Genomic DNA, 17,681 nt, shown 5'->3' with positions numbered 1-17,681 from the left:
GTAAAACAATAGACTGCCTGGATCAAGTATGATTAGAAATAGTCAGTCTTTAGAAAAAATGGTCTTTCGCTAAACATAGACTCTTGACTTGGAAGCACACACACTAGATCAATAGTCATGGGATAAAGATTCTGAACAAACAGAGAAAAGAGTAATCTTGAAATACACCAAAGGGTATTTTATTCTAAAAATCAAAGAAATATTGTCTATGAAGGTCAAAGCGAAATAGACAGTGATATTATGACCTACATCAACAGGGTTTCAATGAATTCTCAATCCACACCTTGAAGTCTCATTTGAGTATAACTGCTCTTCTTTTTGGGAATGAAAGAGTCAGGAACGATAAACATCCATAATCAAAATAAATTTCGATCTCAGCAATGATCATGCACTCAAAGAATACAGGTAAGATCAAACTTTTCCATTAATGATTTCGATATGATCCAAGGGTAAAAGATATATGATAGGTAAACATGGATCAAAAAATCAATGGCTCAGATAATAGACCATGGCCATAAGAATGACAAAAGTAGGGTCAAAGACCAGATCTAAAATCTGAATGATGGATATCAACAACTGTACGATCAATATGAGATGAAATGATAGACCATGGTCATAAGGACAGCAAACGAGCTATCGGCCAGATCTCAAGACAAACAGGTTGACAAATAAGGATCTAATCCTACTAAATGATGTATACATGAGAATCAAGACAAGGCAGACTGACTCCAAAGGATAGCAATCATGCTTAACATACTTTTGGATAAAATCCAGCAGCATAACGGCTATACGAGGAGGTCAAGGTCCAGACTAAGTAAACTGACTCTAAAGAGTAGCCGTCATGCTCAAAATGTTCTGGATAAAATCCGGCAGCATAACGACTATACAAGGGATCACCCTAGCTCAATCGAAAGGTATGAATAACGGTTACTAGAGAAGGGTGATCAACAGATGGACTAACCAAAGGTGAGAATATACAACAATGGGTCAAACCCTATAATCAACAGATCAAGGGCTAAACTCGGCCAAGGTAATGACGGTCAAAATCCACTGACTAGATCTAGATCTAAATTCGGAATGGATATAACCGACTGAAAGGAATAAGGAATCTCTGACTAAGAGGAGAACCATAATATACATAATCAGTATATATAAGTAAATACACATACACACAAATCCTAACCAGGGGCACCAGCCCTAATTCTAATCTAACGGAGTCAAGGAAGTCTCGACTCAAGACAGACTGGTGAGTGTACTAGGACAGTGTTGTAGCAATGTAAAAATGAGCTACCCTAGTCTACAAATGGGGCAAAGCTCCTCTAGGCTCCACATGTGTAAGCAACAGATGTTCGACCCTATATGAATGCAATATACACACGGGTACTCCCTAGTTGGGCTTCACTAGGTCAGTAAGTATATATATAATATATATAAAACAAAGTAGGGCTCCGGACTCAATCTAATGGGTACTATGCGTATGAAACATACTTAATATGCTGCAGCGCTGGCGCATAGCTTGGAAATAGATTCAACAGTACCATTAGGATGTAATAACATCCCAGTCAGGCACGCATTGAATCTATCCCATGGAGCCAATAATGAAAAACAATGAAAAATAATAATAAAAAATAAAAATAAAAAATATGACAATGCATGATGTGCAGTGTGTGAATCCTTTGTTTTAATTACGCACCTACCTGGTGCCCCTGGATTCTAACGATAGAGTTCCCATTTAAAATGATTTTAGCTCAAATTTCTCCAAAGTTAATAAAAATGGCATTTTTAAAGAGTTAGGCAATGTTTCAAGAACTCCCCAGCAGAGTCGCCAGCCTGTGGACCCCGATCCGGAGAGGACGAGTGCGGCGAGGGACGCGAGGTCCCCACAGCAATCCTCTAAGATCTCCACAATGTGAAGGAGAGCTCTGCCAAGGAACTCTCGAAACAGATGCCACCCTCATAGCATAGCACGAGTGGCGATATAAAAAGAAAGAGATATGTCTTGATTCGGAACCGGGGTTCGAAACCGAGACATACCTATAATAACTCAGAGTCGCCATCCATGGATAGGCCATGGAACCCTAAAATCAAATCCTCTGTGCAATGGATAACCAGAAATATATATGGGTTCGTGCCTGGTTACGAATGGGGAAGGTCTGAGAGCACCCCCAATTCGCCCGAGTGCAAGCACTTGGTCTCTTATGCCATTTTCATTAATTCCAAAGAAGTTTGAGTAAAAATCATGTGAAATGGGAACAATCCTCAGGAATCGTCTACCTAAGCATGCATTTCCTGAGAATGGAGAAACAAACACGTAAAATGAAATGAAAAATGTGTCACCTAAGCAAAGCTAGGTTATGAGTGACATGCCTAATGGGTGTCTAAGTTTCTGGTGGACACGCACATGCAAGCTACAACCAAAGGTATAGTATCAGTACAAGAAAGTAAGAAAACATATCAAAACATGAGACACAAATCTATGCTATGTATGACGGGACAAGACAAGTCCTAACTCTAATGCAGGACTGGACTCGGACCAGAATGACCATCCATTCTAGCTGCGCTACGTATCCCGGCCTCGGGAAGAATCGGAGCCCACGTAGTTCGATGCCCTATTCTAAATTATGATGCCTAAGACATCTAGCCCTCTATCCTAGACTCGATCTAAAAGACCGAACCAGTTATTAAAGCTTCTTGTATGATTATTAAAATTCCAGTGAATTGTGGATTTTAGGACACCCTATATTCCCTAACTAATGCAAGTTGATTAGCCTTAGGCTAATGCAGGTGGTTCCTACAATCCTATGTGTAACTAGGCTGTGCAACCTAATGAAAACCACGGGCTGACTATATGCCTAGTCTAGCCATCGGTTCGACTAAATGTCTAACCGATCGACTCGAGGCCTCCTAACTCTAGGGACACTCACACGACAGGACATACCATATCAATACAAATCAAGACAAACTCCTAACTCTAGAACACAACCTAAACAGCTAGGACACACTCCTAACTCTAAAGGAAGATCTTTTCGAAAATGGTTTGAATATTTTTGTAATTTTCAAAGGTTTAAAATGTTTATTTTTAAAAGTTTGGCTGGACTTGGGATGTGGATCCCAAGCTGCACTACGTACCTCGTGGAAGAGGATCAAGCCAACGTAGTTCGGAACGAACTCTCTACCTATCAAACACTTACGGCAAATCAACTATGCTCTAATAATACTATTATAAGAGCAAATGAGTCAAAGACTCTCTAATGACAGTAATTGGAGAATAAATGAGTCAAAGACTCTCTAATAAAAGCGACTAAAGGATAAACGAGTCAAAGATTCTCTAATAAGAGCAACTGATAACACTGAAATGAGATAACGAAGTCAAAGACTCTCTAATAATACTGCAAATGAAACAGATGAGTCAAAGACTCTCTAAAAACGGAAACACGAGTCAAAGACTCCAATGACACCAACTAAAAGATAAATGAGTCAAAGACTCTCTAAAGGAAAAGAAACACGAGTCAAAGACTCCACTAACATTAACTAAAGGATTAATGAGTAAAGACTCTCTAAAAGAGATGAAAAACACGAGTCAAAGACTCCACTAACACCAACTAAAGGATATATGAGTCAAAGACTCTCTAAAGGAAAAGAAATACGAGTCAAAGACTCCACTAACACCAACTAAAGGATAAATGAGTCAAAGACTCTCTAAAAGAGATGAAAATACGAGTCAAAGACTCCACTAACACCAACTAAAGGATATATGAGTCAAAGACTCTCTAAAGGAAAAGAAATACGAGTCAAAGATTCCACTAACACCAACTAAAGGAATAAATGAGTCAAAGACTCTCTAAAAGAGATGAAAACACGAGTCAAATCAGATAATATAAGATTGAAAATCTGTGATCAAGATGAAATGAGATAGCATAAGATTGCTTTCAACGGATGGATCATGAATGACTAATCCTATGAGATCTTTGGAAATGAATGGGATTTACATCCTAACCCCAAAGGAAAAGTTTTTTAATCTTCGCACATTTTATCAGTGTTACCTGAAGGTATCAACCCTAACCATAATCTAGCGGAGTGGAGAGAGGATCTCGACTCATGACTTTGTTTGTGTACCTAGGACCGATCGTAGCCATTGGAAGATGGACTACGACCTAATCTAGACACAAATGGGTAGGATATCCTAAACTAGGCTCACACACGTGATGCACATGTGTTCGTATACTACATGCATGTGTGGGTTAATCTAGGGGTAAGGCCAAGAGTTCCCTTAGCGCGAATCCATGTTCGATATACTGTACCAGTGTCCGGCGTATCAGTACGTGAACAAGAGATCCGTTTACGTACCATAAAGGTACTAGGCTAAGGGTGGAATGCTTCTCTAGCACAGAGGCACCAGGTGATGAAATCCCAGTCAACCATGCTAGATAACACTCCGGGTTCCTAAAATTGGACGTGTGTGCATGTGAGATGCAGGGGTTTAGATGAAAGTGATGTAAGTGTGTGCAATAAGTTCGCGCAATCTATGATGCCTTCAGGTTTTGTTAGATTAAGTTTGAGTAAATGTGATTTTATCAATGGATTTTATCAATTTTAATTTCGAATTTCGAATGTTGAAAATCACTTGGTAGTAATTAATTTCGAATTTTCAATGGATTGTATCAATTTTAAGCATATGAATGATTTTACAAGTGAAATTATTGCAAACGAATTCGAAATGAGTTGAAATTTCTATAGCAGCAAGATGGGAATGTATGTAGCTTAATAGATGAGTTTTGCAGATTTTTACATTAAATTCATATTTAATCTTGATTTAACAATTAAATGACCAGATTGCCAAATTAACACAGAAACTACAAGAAATAGACATATAAATTCTATGAAATTTCTACAGAAATAAGATATCAATAAAATGAGCATGTGGTGAGAATTTCATAAATTATAAAGACTATTTACTACCGATTTCGGATTTTACAAGTTTCAGACCAGATTAAGAATTAACACTACATCCCATACGAAAACAGATCCAAATCACTCGAAAATTTTACAGTAACAAGAAATATGGAAGATAAGACTACTGTAAAAAGTTTAAGAATTTTAAGGGTGATTTGATGTCAGTAACAAGTCTCACAAAATCTGATAATTTTCAAAGAAAGCATTAAATAATATACCAAATAAACTCCAAAAATCCTTAAAAATTCATGGTAAAATGAATCAGTACCATATTAATTTCTCACGAAATTGCATTAAATTTGGAATCTGTTTGGTATATAATTTAATTTTTCTTCGTCAAAAGATGTTTTTTTGAAGAGTTTTCTATTTTTAAAACACAATTTGCGGAAAAAATCAGAAAAATTCGGAAAAATACAGAAATATTTTGAGAAAAATGCACCTACCTGTGGTGAAGATCTTGCCGCCGCCGATCCGATCCGCCGTCTTTCGCTTTCTCTTAGAGGGAAGGATTGGGAGGTGATTGGGAGAGATAATGGAAGAAGAATATAGGGAAAGGGATTTGAGGGAGTGATTGGAAGAGATAATGGAAGAGAAAGAGATAATGGAAGGTAAATCTCCTTTTTTTCTCCTCTCTCTTATGGATGGGAAGGAAGATATATATAGGGAGAGAAAGAGAGAGAGAGAGATGTGTTGGTGGAGAGCTCATCATGTTGTCCCTCTTAGTGGAGAATCCATCATCATTCTTCTTAGTGGAGGGCCCATCATGTTTCTTAGTGGAGAATCCATCATCATTCTTCTTAGTGGAGGGCCCATCATGTTTCTTAGTGGAGAATCCATCATCATTCTTCTTAGTGGAGGGCCCATCATGTTTCTTAGTGGAGAATCCATCATTATTGTTCTTAGTGGAGGGCCCATCATGTTTCTTTAGTGGAGAATCCATCATTATTGTTCTTAGTGGAGGGCCCATCATGTTTCTTTAGTGGAGAATCCATCATTATTGTTCTTCATAAGAGGCCTCACAAGAGGCCCTACTGAGGCCCCACAATGTGGGCCCCACAACGCGGGCCCCACAACGTGGGCCCCACAATGTGGGCCCTCGGTTGATTCGAATTTTAAACAAATGTTCAATGCGGGCCCACCAAACGGGTCCAAATTCTCCCTCGCTTGGATTCTTATGAATAATCTCTCTCAACCTCTCACGGAAAAATGCGAAACATGGCGGAAATGATCGGATGGGGTTTCTCCCAAGCATAGCGAACTTGGGTCCGGTCAAAATGGGGTGTCTACAGGGGTGTACCAAAAATAAGCTCCATAGAATCATCCTAACCCATCCATTTGTGGAGGTCAAAATGGACAGACCTTGTTTGTCCACAAATCTGCCCATTTTTGTCCTCCACAAATGGAGGGTTAGGATGATCCTATGGAGCTGATTTTTGGTACACCTCCTATCTACGATAGGGCCTTGCAAATGAATGGTTTGGATCACCACAGAAAATGTGGAACCCATGTGATTGGGCGCTTAAGCGCACCATAAGCTTGGTGAGCTTAAGCGCACCAACAGTTTCCTCATATATATATAATATACTAGTAAAAAACTCTGTCCGATGCACGGGCCGACAAAGAACTGTACGGACCACAACATAGGTTGATCCAAACCGTCCATGTGATGGAACACAACATCAATAGGCTGTGCCCAAAAAATCATTTCTATAGGCTGATCCTAGCCCTCAAATCTATAGAGGTTTCCATAATATGCTGCTCCTCTTAAATCTGATGGTTAAGATCACCCTACATAATTTTTTTATTAAAAAAGCATAGAGGGGGGTAAGATCGAAATTATGTGGCACTAATGGGTGCCTTTGCTAAAAAGCATAAAGGAGGGGGCAGGATTGTAATTATGTGGCCCTAATGGGTGCCTTTGGGAAAAAGCATAAAGGAGGGGGTAGTATTGCAAATATGTGGGTTGAATGGGTGCCTTTGTCTATAAAAAGTCAAAAAAATGTGAATGGAGGAAGGGGAGGGCTGCCACATGGGGAGTGAACAGTAAACCCCCCTCTCTCCTTATTATATATACTAGTAAAAAACTCTGTGCGATGCACGGGCCGACAAAGAACTGTACGGACCATAGCATAGGTTAATCCAAAGCGTCCATGTGATGGAACACAACATGAATAGGCTCTGCCCCAAAAATCATTTCTATAGGCTGATCCTAGCCCTCCAATCTATAGAGGTTTCCATAATATGCTGCTCCTCTTAAATCTGATGGTTAAGAGATCACCCTATAGAATTTTTAAAAAAAAAAGCATAGAGGGGGGTAGGATCGAAATTATGTGGCTTTAATGGGTGCCTTTGCTAAAAGCATAAAGGAGGGGGGTGGGATTGTAATTATGTGGCCCTCATGGGTGCCTTTGTGAAAAAGCATAAAGGAGCGGGTAGTATTGCAAATATGTGGGTTGAATGGGTGCCTTTGTCTTAAAAAAGTCAAAAAAATGTGAATGGAGGAAGGGGAGAGCTGCCACATGGGCAATGAAGAGTAAACCCCCCTCCCTCTTTATTATATATATATATATATATATATATATATATATATATATATATATATGAGGAAACTGTTGGTGCGCTTAAGCTCACCAAAGTTATGGTGCGCTTAAGCGCCCAATCACATGGGGCCCCACTTTGTTAGGATGATCCAAAGCATTCATTTGAAAGGCCTTATCATAGATAGGGTGTGTACCAAAATCAGCTCCATAGGATCATCCTAACCCCTCCATTTGTGGAGGACAAAATGGACAGACAGTGTTTGTCCACAAATCTGCCCATTTTTGTCCTCCACAAATGGAGGGGTTAAGATGATCCTATGGAGCTGATTTTTGGTACACACCCTATCCATGATTAGGCCTTGCAAATGAATGGTTTGGATCACCTATGGAGCTGTGGGACCCATGTGATTGGGGAGCTTAAGCGCACCATAAGTTTGGTGCGTTTAAGCTCACTAACAGTTTCCTCTCTCTCTCTCTCTCTCTCTCTCTCTCTCTCTCTCTCTATATATATATATATATATATATATATATATATATATATATATATACACATACTAGTAAAAAAACCCCGTGCGATGCACGGGCCGACAAAGAACTATACGGACCACATCATAGGTTGATCCAAAGCGTCCACGTGATGGAACACAACATAAATAGGTTGTGCCCCAAAAATCATTTCCATAGGCTGATCCTAGCCCTCCAATCGATAAAGGTTTCCATAATATGTTGTTCCTCTTAAATAGGATGGTTAAGATCACCCTACAGATTTTTTATTAAAAAAGCATAAAGAAGGGGAGTAGGATTGAAATTATGTGGCTTTAATTGGTGCCTTTGTTAAAAAGCATAAAAGATGGGCTAGGATTGAAAATATGTGGGTTGAATGGGTGCCTTTGTTAAAAAAAAAAGAAGTGATGTGTAATTTTCATAGAATTTTCAAATAATTCAAAAAAATCATTTCCTTTTCTCTTCTCCTATATATATATATATACTACTAATACCTGACGTGCGATGCACGACACGGCCAAAAGAAGGACTATGATACCAAAAAATAATTAGTTAAAAATATGTAGAAACAATAAGCAAAAAAGTATGCATAACCACGTACCAAGTAATGAAAAAAATGCAAAAGAAAGAGTTTTGTAATTACTTTTTGTGTAAAAAAAAAAAGATGCACGATACGGCGAAAAAAAAGTATATGATACAAAATTTTCTAATTAATTTGTGTAAAAAAAATAAAAATATGCACGACACGGCAAAAAAAAAGTATATGATACAAAAAAAAAACGTTAGTTAAAAAATATGTAGAAAAAATAAGTAAAAAAGTAGCTAAAAATAAATAAAAAAAGATCATATACTTTTTCTAAAAATATATACCCGACGTGCGATGCAAGGCATGGCAAAAAAAAAAGCCTATGATAACAAAAAAAAAAATTAGTTAAAAATATGTAGAAACAATAAGCAAAAAAGTATGCATAACCACGTACCAAGTAATGAAAAAAATGCAAAAGAAAGAGTTTTCTAATTACTTTTTGTGTAAAAAAAAAGATGCACGTTACGGCGAAAAAAAAGTATATGATACAAAATTTTCTAATTAATTTTTGTGTAAAAAAAAAAAAAAAAATGCACGACGTGGCAAAAAAAAGTATATGATACAAAAAAAAAACATTAGTTCAAAAATATTTAGAAAAAATAAGTAAAAAAGAAGCTAAAAATAAATAAATAAAGTATCATATACTTTTTCTACAAATATATGTTTTTTATATTTTCTAAAAATATTTTCTAATGCTTTTTAACAAAAGAGGGGGGTATGATTGAAATTAAGTGGCTCTAATGGGTGCCTTTGTTAAAAAGCATAAAGGAAGGCGTAGGATTGAAAATATGTGGGTTGATGGCTTCCTTTGTTAAAAAGCATAAAGGAGGGGGTAGGATTGAAAATATGTGGGTTGAATGGGTGCCTTTGTTAGAAAAAGTCAAAAAAGTGAGGTGTTAATTCCACAGAATTTTTAGAAAATTCAAAAAAGCCTGGGCTTTTCCTCCTAGCTTATTATAGTATATATATATATATATATATATATATATATATATATACAGAGAGAGAGAGAGAGAGAGAGGAAATGGTTTGTGAGCAGTTGCTCCAATAAGCTTATCTGAGCAAAGCTTACAAACCATAGGCGGGGCCACATTTTTGGGGGATCCAAAGCATTTATTTGGAAGGCCCTTCCATGGATAGGGTGTGTACCAAAAATCAGATCAATAGGATCATCCTAACCCAATCAATGGTGGAGGGAAAAATGGACAGACACTGTGTGTCCATATTTCTACCCATTTTCCCTCCACAAATGGCAGGGTTAGGATGATCCTAGTACACCCGTCAGCTAATCTTTTAAGGCAGTCGGGTAGAGTACTCAAAAGAGTCAGGGAAGAAAATAAAACAGGGGCTCGAGAAAAACAAAAGAAGGTTTGAAGATTCTTTCTCTAGTTCTGAGCATATCAAAAAGAAAGTGGTGAATTGGCTGAGAGACTGAACTTTTCTATTAAATGTTAACTCCCCGGGTTCATACATGGATTCCTTATCCCTAAAGTCGCTTAATATTGATCCTATCTGTGTTCGTTCTAAGAAGTCTCACAAAATGGATTACCCCTATGTTGAGTAGAGGTGTAGGAGAAGGAGTTGAATCGAGGTACTTACTTGCCTCTTCAGTGGATGGAGGAAGGAGAGATGGTTAGTTCAGGTCACCAGTCGGAGATGCAGCTACGGGGTTCAGAGTCGAAAGGAGTGGTTTACCGGGGCAGATGGATGGCAGGTCTATTAGACTCCAATGAAGCGGGAGGAAATCTCCTTCGGACCCTCCCTCAGACCTGCGAGTCTACGGATCGACATGGGATGCGTGATCGCGCCACCTCTTGGCATATTTTCTGACTGTTTTAGCTGATGGTTCCAAGAATGGAGCAAGCTCTGGGAGAAAGACTAAAGGAGATCAGGTGAGAGCTACACTTGCTTTCGTGCGTGATGGCTTTCTTTCTTCCGTCTACCCTTCGCCTAGCGGCTAAGCTCTTCGCCTCTTCCTATCCGAATTCGTCCATTAAGCCAACGGTAAAACGGTTTCATTGAACTGGAATCCACTATCGTATGGAGAAGTGGCTTTTGTATTTCCAACTCTTTCTCCTCGTCGGTGAAGTGGCATTCTCTTTCTCTTCAATTATAGGAAGTGAGGCTGCCCCGGCTCGGCACGTATCTTTTGAATCTGAGCTGGCTTGTTGAGCTTGCCCCATTGCATTCTCCACGCACCCACCATTCGTTAGCAGCGACCTTACCACGCATCATTACGGCAGAGCCAGCTCAAGAGCTAACTCGGAGAAGCTACCTTTTAAAAACACTAGTCAAAGGCAACTCACTAGAAGAGCGCTTAGCTACTCCTTTAGGAATCTCTAACAAGCAGCATCTCCTGTAAGCTAATGAAGGTAAGCAGTAGCTTGCTTCTCGGGCTAAAGGTGTTGTTGCTGTTAAGGCCGGGTAGGGAACTGAAGTCACAGCTTTCTCATGTGGGATCCTAAAAAGGAGTCCCCTTACTAGGAGGGCCCGACGAGCTTTTTCAGCCCCAAAACAACAAAGAATTTCTTCTTATTATACAATCCCGGTTTGAGTGCAGGTATATGATCGGGATAACGACGCTTCCTACCCATAGAGATATAGCTTTCACTTCTCGTGGTTCACCACCACCTATGCCGGCTTCCATGAATTGCCACTGGACAGAATCGGGCTAGTGGAGATGGTATTTGCAGTCTGACAGATGTGGAGACCATACGTTCACCGTTACCACCACCGCCACCACGCCTATCACCTCTTCATAAGTTAGATCAGAAGATCGAAATTACGTAAGATCAGAAGAGAGTTTCGAGAATGGGCCCCCTATGGTTTGTGAGCTCCTACTCAGATAAGATTATCCGAGCAGCTGCTCACAAACCATTTCCTCATATATATAAAGGGTTCTTATTTTGGTATTACATTTGGTTTTTGATGGAGCTCTATACGTGCCATTTGGCCGTGTATCTCCGAAGCTCCCTTACCTTTCTCTTTTGACCACAACACGATCGATCCATCTATTTATGGGCCAACAAGTCGTATTAGAGCATAGGGCGTGTTGTGTTGAAAAACAAGTCCAAGATTTTTGCATGCATATTTTTATTCTATTTTTCCGTGTAACTTTTTTCAGTCAAAACATGGCTTATAATATACCAATTTAAATATTTTTTTAGTCTAGTTTCCAACAAAAAAATGGATAATCGATCAGAGTTTTCTGCAAAGAATTATTGTCAAAAGAGTGGACATATGTCAAAGTGGACTGTTTTTCATGATTCGAATTTTCAAGAAACGAAATTTCCTTCAAGTGTTTGGGTTGGAAAGATAATCTATTCGAAAGGTTTTTAGGATGATTATGGTCCATTTAAAGGTTTAACGGAGAGGATTTGTTTAAGGTTTTTTTGTTCGAGTAAAGAACAATTATCTTCTCTATATCTACTTGTGGTGATTCCATTTGATTGGGTGATGCAAAATTTATGGTGCAAGAAAGAGAACGATACTCTTTTCTTATTCTAAAGATTGAAAGTACAAGTGTCCGCTTTTGTGTTCCCGGAAAGAGAACCAATTTTCTCTTATTGCTCCGATGAGTGTTGGGAGAAAGAACAAATTTCTTTTAATTCCATTGGCATTGCAAGAAGGCAACGATTATGATGTTTGATGCACCATGGAAGCCAATATTGTCAAAGCTTCATTCAAAGCTTTCTATTGGAACTTCGAAAAAGTAGAAGCTAAAACCTCCCGTTTTTGCTGTTTAGAAAGAAGAACCGACCACAAGCTCTTTAAGATAGAAAGCTCCTCGCCGTTGAAAGAGACCGAAGAAGGTACAACTATTTTCAAAGCCTCGGTTGAAGCTGGAAAGCATGGAATTTTCAATAAATTTTTTGGAAAGGTGGCAAGCGCAAAGAAAGAAGCTGAAGAAAGTGCATCACATGTCGTCATTCATTTCTTACTGCATATCGTCTTCGTGGATGATAATCGTAACCTATTGGAAGAAAGAGAACCTGTGGCAAATTTGAAGAATCAGATTGAGTTACTTGAAAGAGAAATTGCTATATTGAAGATGAAGATTTCATCAAGTTCAGATGATGATCATGTTGATGAAGATTAGAAACGGTTTGAGATTTTGATTTAAGGTGGAATGTGGAAATTATAAATCAAATTAATATTTGTATGGTTTTGTGGAATGTCTAAGTAGAAATTCTAAAAAACGCTATGATGGAGAAAATCTTGTGATATTTCGGGCCGAAGAAATGAGATAAAAATTCGGGTTAAATCTCTCTCTCTCTCTCTCTCTCTCTCTCTCTCTCTCTCTCTCTCTCTCTCTCTCGAAATTATATGAGATATGCTTTACCTCCGCATAAAAAGGAAAAATCACACGAGATTTTAGGGTTTCTTCCAAAAAAACACACGACATTTGCTCTTGTGATACAGAGAAGAGGGGAGAATTCTCGCCATACCGTACTGCCATACCCCTCCATCCCGTCCTATCCCTGATTTTGCTCACTTACCATACCACTGTATCCCACTCCCCGATTTCCTCTGGGTTTTCCTCTCTGTAAACGCACGACAAAGCCCATTTCTTCTTCTTCTTCTATCTCTCTCACTGTAAATACCCCAAATGCCCCCACTTAGAAAATTGGTCCCCCCATTAAGAGGGGCATTTTTGTCTAAGAGAGTAATATTGGATTAGGGCTTCTTTAAGACAGCCTACAAATAAGACTTTTGGGTATTCAGCCATCTCAATAGATTTTCTTATGATTTATTTCATAGAAAAAACAAGTTAATCGTAGTTATCGTTCTTACTTTATGGGCATACTATAAATCTGCATAAAAATGAAAAGGGGCCATTTCGATACATGGATTTTATAATCCAAGATTGTACTAAAACCTAGATTTTTTAAGCAAAAACCTAGATTTTAAATCCTAGAACCCAGATTTTAAATGCGTAAATAAGGTGCGTTATTACTCAGTTTGGTTAAATCCAGATTTTAGCTTTAAAAAATCTAGGTTTTAGCTTGTAAAACCTTGTGTTGGCACTCAATCTGGTAAAATTCAGATTTTAGTTTAAAAATAAAGGTTTTAGCTTGCAAAACCTAGATTTTAGATTAAAAATCTTAATTACGCATTTAAAATCCAGGTTTTAGGATTTAAAATCAATGTTTAACTTAAGAAATCTAGGCTTTACATTGTAAAATCCTGGATTGTAAATGTATCCAAACGGTCCCGAAGTTTTCGAAGAAGAATGCTAAGTGGAAATTATTAATAAATTATTAACAAATATCATGTGTTATAAGTGGTGAATTAAAAAAGCAATTTGATCATATTTAGTTTATTTTAAAACCATATGGAGATAGCGTGACCGAGTGGGGAACCCATCAAATCTCCACAGTCAAACTCCTATAAAGCAAAGTGTGTTTCACTCATTTGGAAAGTCGAAAAGGCTGTTTTAGTTATTTTAGCAACAAAAGGAGACGGAGTAGAAGGCATCTATATATCTCCCATCCACCAGTGATAATGTGATTTTCGGGTTTCAAGCCATCAACCTAGTGACAAATTTCTCAATATATATCTATAAAGAATTATACAAAATATAAACGTGCAAGGACCCATCTATATATCTATAAAAAATAGGGATTTGCTAGCAGAAGGCATTTCGCTGATGCCTGTTGCATGTGAGGGCAGCCACCTCATGAATGAAGACAAAATCTGCGGAAAAGTGAGCCCGTGTGGCTGCTCTCATGTGCAACAGGCCATCGGCGAAATGCCTTCTGCGAGGGACTCTAGCAAATCCCTAAAAAATATAACAAAATATGAACGTACAGAGATCCATCTATATTCATAAAAAAATATAGTACAAAATATAAACATGCAACGATCCATATTCAATGGCCAACAGAGCTTTCGGCAAATATATGATTGAAATGGCTGATATTTTTGCCTGTGGCCGTCCAAGGTTGAGCTCTTCACTTCAATAGTTTATATCAGTCAAGGTGGACCCCATGTGTATGGAGATAAGAAACACGACAATACGATGCATCCCGGCATAGTTACAAAATTCTCTAAATAAGTGAGAAGTTCTTTGTAAATACCCAAAATACCCCATTACCAAAATTCGTCCCCCTCATTAGTGAGGGGCATTTTTGTCTCTGAGAGTTGGACACTAATTACGGCTTCTTAAGAAAAGCATATAAAAAAGACTTTTAGGAGTTTAAGGAGTTTTACTAAACCCTAAAACACGTTTTGTTCAGCCCCAAGAGGAGATTTGCGTGAGAAAGGAAGAGAGGATCGTGACTTGAAATCGGAAAACACGGATCAAGTTAAGAACTATGTTCTTGAATGGTTTTTACGTTCTTAGAAACCCTAAAATAAGGATTAGTGTAATCAAAGGATGAGATTTGATGATTGATATTTCTTTGAATAAGAATTGTCTGATTGATCTCGGACTCTTTGGGGTTTGTATCGTTCTCCGATCTCCAACGAACCCAAGATCAGATTCTTGTGGCCTTAGAAATTAAGATTTTAGGGATTATGACCTAAAAGTTTTGATTATTTTACAATAAATATTTATGTAGTTTCGGAGCGTGAATTTGGGTTTGATGGATTCCTCTCGTCACAAGGAGTCCATTGGATCCCACCTCACGCGAATCGAAGTTCAATCGAAAAAGATACGAATTTTTAAAGTTTTGGAGAATTCGGGTAAAATCAGGAACTTCTCGTGGACAACCTAGTTCCGCGCTTCGGTCCTCCATCGAGGATTTTCGGACGTTCGATGGTGGTCTCATCCGCCCGATTCAGGCGACAGAACATAAGTGAAACCGAAACCCGAGAGTTGGGTGTTCCTTTGGAAGTTCTCAGAGACGCCCGAAGGGGCTTCTCAAAAGGTTGTTCGGACGTCCGAAGGTCCAGTTCGGGTGCTTGAACCTACTTGAATTTGTGAAGTTGTTTTGGAACTCTCGAACTTTGGTTTATTGATTGGGCCAATTTCCTAGGGCCCTTTATTGATAAAGATGATCTGTATGGACTAGGTGATTGACACTTTGGGTGGACTTGAGAGGAAGAACATTCGGTATTGAAGCCCGCAATAACGTACTACTTTGGGTGATTCGTTAATCAGGTTGATTCGATCATATATGTACTGTGCTTATATAACTTCAGAAACTATTTGGGTCTAGCATGCCTATCTTTCACTTGCCATCCCTTTGTTTATTGTACCATCACTGCTTGGTTTTCGTTATTAGTAAAATAAACCTATAAAGCCTTTGATAATATCTGTTATGAACCTTTATATTGCTATCCGAACCTCTGGAATTGTCTGTTATGGACTTTGGATTCACCATCTATTTCTGGACACTTCTGTGGAGGCTTGGGTTATTTCTGATACCCACCGTGGGGGTAGTGCACTAGATTTCTGATACCCACCGTGGGGGTGGTACACTTTACTTTTTTTTTTTTTTTAACCCGGAACAGATTGCGGCCCCGGGGAGGACCTCAAAATATTATATAGAAATTGCAGAATTACAGAAAGAGGGCTTATCGACTCGCCTCTAAATCAAACACATTCCCTAAAAACCGCCCACCACCTAGGTCATCCTCGATCGGAGATTAGGAAGACCTAAAGCATCACATCTTGCAGCCCCACGGGCCGTGGTTGGCAATTCTGACCAGCCTTGATAAAATCGGTTCGATTTGGAAATAACTGCTTCATTTGCGAGAGCGTCCGCAACTTTATTGCCTTCTCTGAATTGGTGTTGATGGGAGAGGCAAAGTTGATCCATGAGTAACATCATCTCCATCCAGAATGAGGAGATGGACCACGGGTAGCTTTCTTTCTTTGAAATGAGATCCATCAGCACCTTGCTATCCGATTCTACAAAGAGGTTCACTACTCCGAAAGCTTTGCATAGCCTAAGACCGTCCAAGAGCGCCCTTGCTTCTGCCACCATGTTGGTGGATGACCCATAGAAATAGGCGAAGGCAAAAATAACTTTTGCTTTAGAGTCGCGCAAAACTCCGCTGCCTCCTGATTCTCCCGGGTTTCCCTTTGACGCCCCGTCGATGTTAAGCTTAAAAAGACCACACACAGGTCTTTCCTACCAGATCCAGATTTCCCTGCTAATTTTTTGCTTCCGAACGTCAATCTTCAACTCCTCTAAAGCAAGCCGGTCCAGCATGCTGATTTCTTTCGAGAATTTTTGGCTAGTTCTCACTGCTCTTAAATCACTCACAACTTTCTCTATAACCCAATTTATGTTGCTGATCTTGCCTTCCATTCTTCTCAACTAGCGTTCCTTCCATATGTGCCAAGGGATAAGCAGGGCTGACATACCCAGGAGAAAACCTGTTTGAGATTTCCTTAAGCGACCAATGGCCATCCACTCTTTAATTCGGCTTCTCACTGGCTGCAGGGGGAGCAGTTGTATCGCCCAAAGACGAGCAAAAAAGCTCCATATACTGCTTACTAACTCATCATTCCCTAGGAGGTGGTTTACAGTTTCTTCTTTGGAGGAGGGGCAGCAGTTGCACTTTGAAGCTATCTGAATCTGCAAATCTTTAATTCTGTTATCTGTCGGGATTGCATTTTTGAAGAGTTTCCAAGCAAAACAGCCCACCTTTGTGGGACAGAGGTCCCATATTCCATGCGACCAGTCTACGTTTTCCCCTCGGTTTCTGCTTACTTCCCAAGCTGATTTGGTGCTGAATTTCCCTGAAGGCATTTTAGACCAGATTAATTTGTCTTCAACTTGGTTTATAGCAAGGTGAATGCTGTCCAGGATGGCTTGCCATCCGTCCGGTAAGAATTGCAATATTTGTTCCTTGACCCATCCTCCTTCACTGTTGAGCAAATCACTGATTTTGCAATTCAAATTCATGCCTTCTGCTCTAATCGCATATTCCACAATTGGCTTTTTCCCTATCCAAACATCTGTCCAGAAAAACACATCTCCTTTCCCAATAGACCACATCGCATTTTCCTGCCACAAGCATTTTGTGGCTAGAATGTCTCTCCATTGTTTTGACGATGTTGCATTTGGCGCCACATAGTTGAGGTGCTGACCCCTACAGTACGTAGATCTCAAGAAAGAGCTCCATAACCCTTGATTTTGATG

The 17,681-nt window shown here is 39.1% G+C and overlaps 1 protein-coding gene across 1 annotated transcript; it reads right to left on the bottom strand.

The window, feature by feature from the left end:
• Window positions 1-16,154: 16,154 nt before the first annotated feature.
• On the bottom strand, window positions 16,155-16,517 carry LOC143857638 (uncharacterized). The gene has a single exon (XM_077368085.1). It carries the CDS (start codon window positions 16,515-16,517, stop codon window positions 16,155-16,157), a length of 363 nt encoding a protein of 120 aa, XP_077224200.1.
• Between the last annotated feature and the right edge of the window lie 1,164 nt (window positions 16,518-17,681).

This window comes from Tasmannia lanceolata, unplaced genomic scaffold (assembly GCF_043159265.1).
Source record: "Tasmannia lanceolata isolate RefF3 unplaced genomic scaffold, GAP_Taslan_0.1 ptg000025l, whole genome shotgun sequence".
Classification (NCBI taxonomy): Eukaryota; Viridiplantae; Streptophyta; class Magnoliopsida; order Canellales; family Winteraceae; genus Tasmannia; species Tasmannia lanceolata.
The sequence above is the reverse complement of the archived record's forward strand: the minus strand, read 5'-3'. Positions and strand labels throughout refer to the sequence as shown.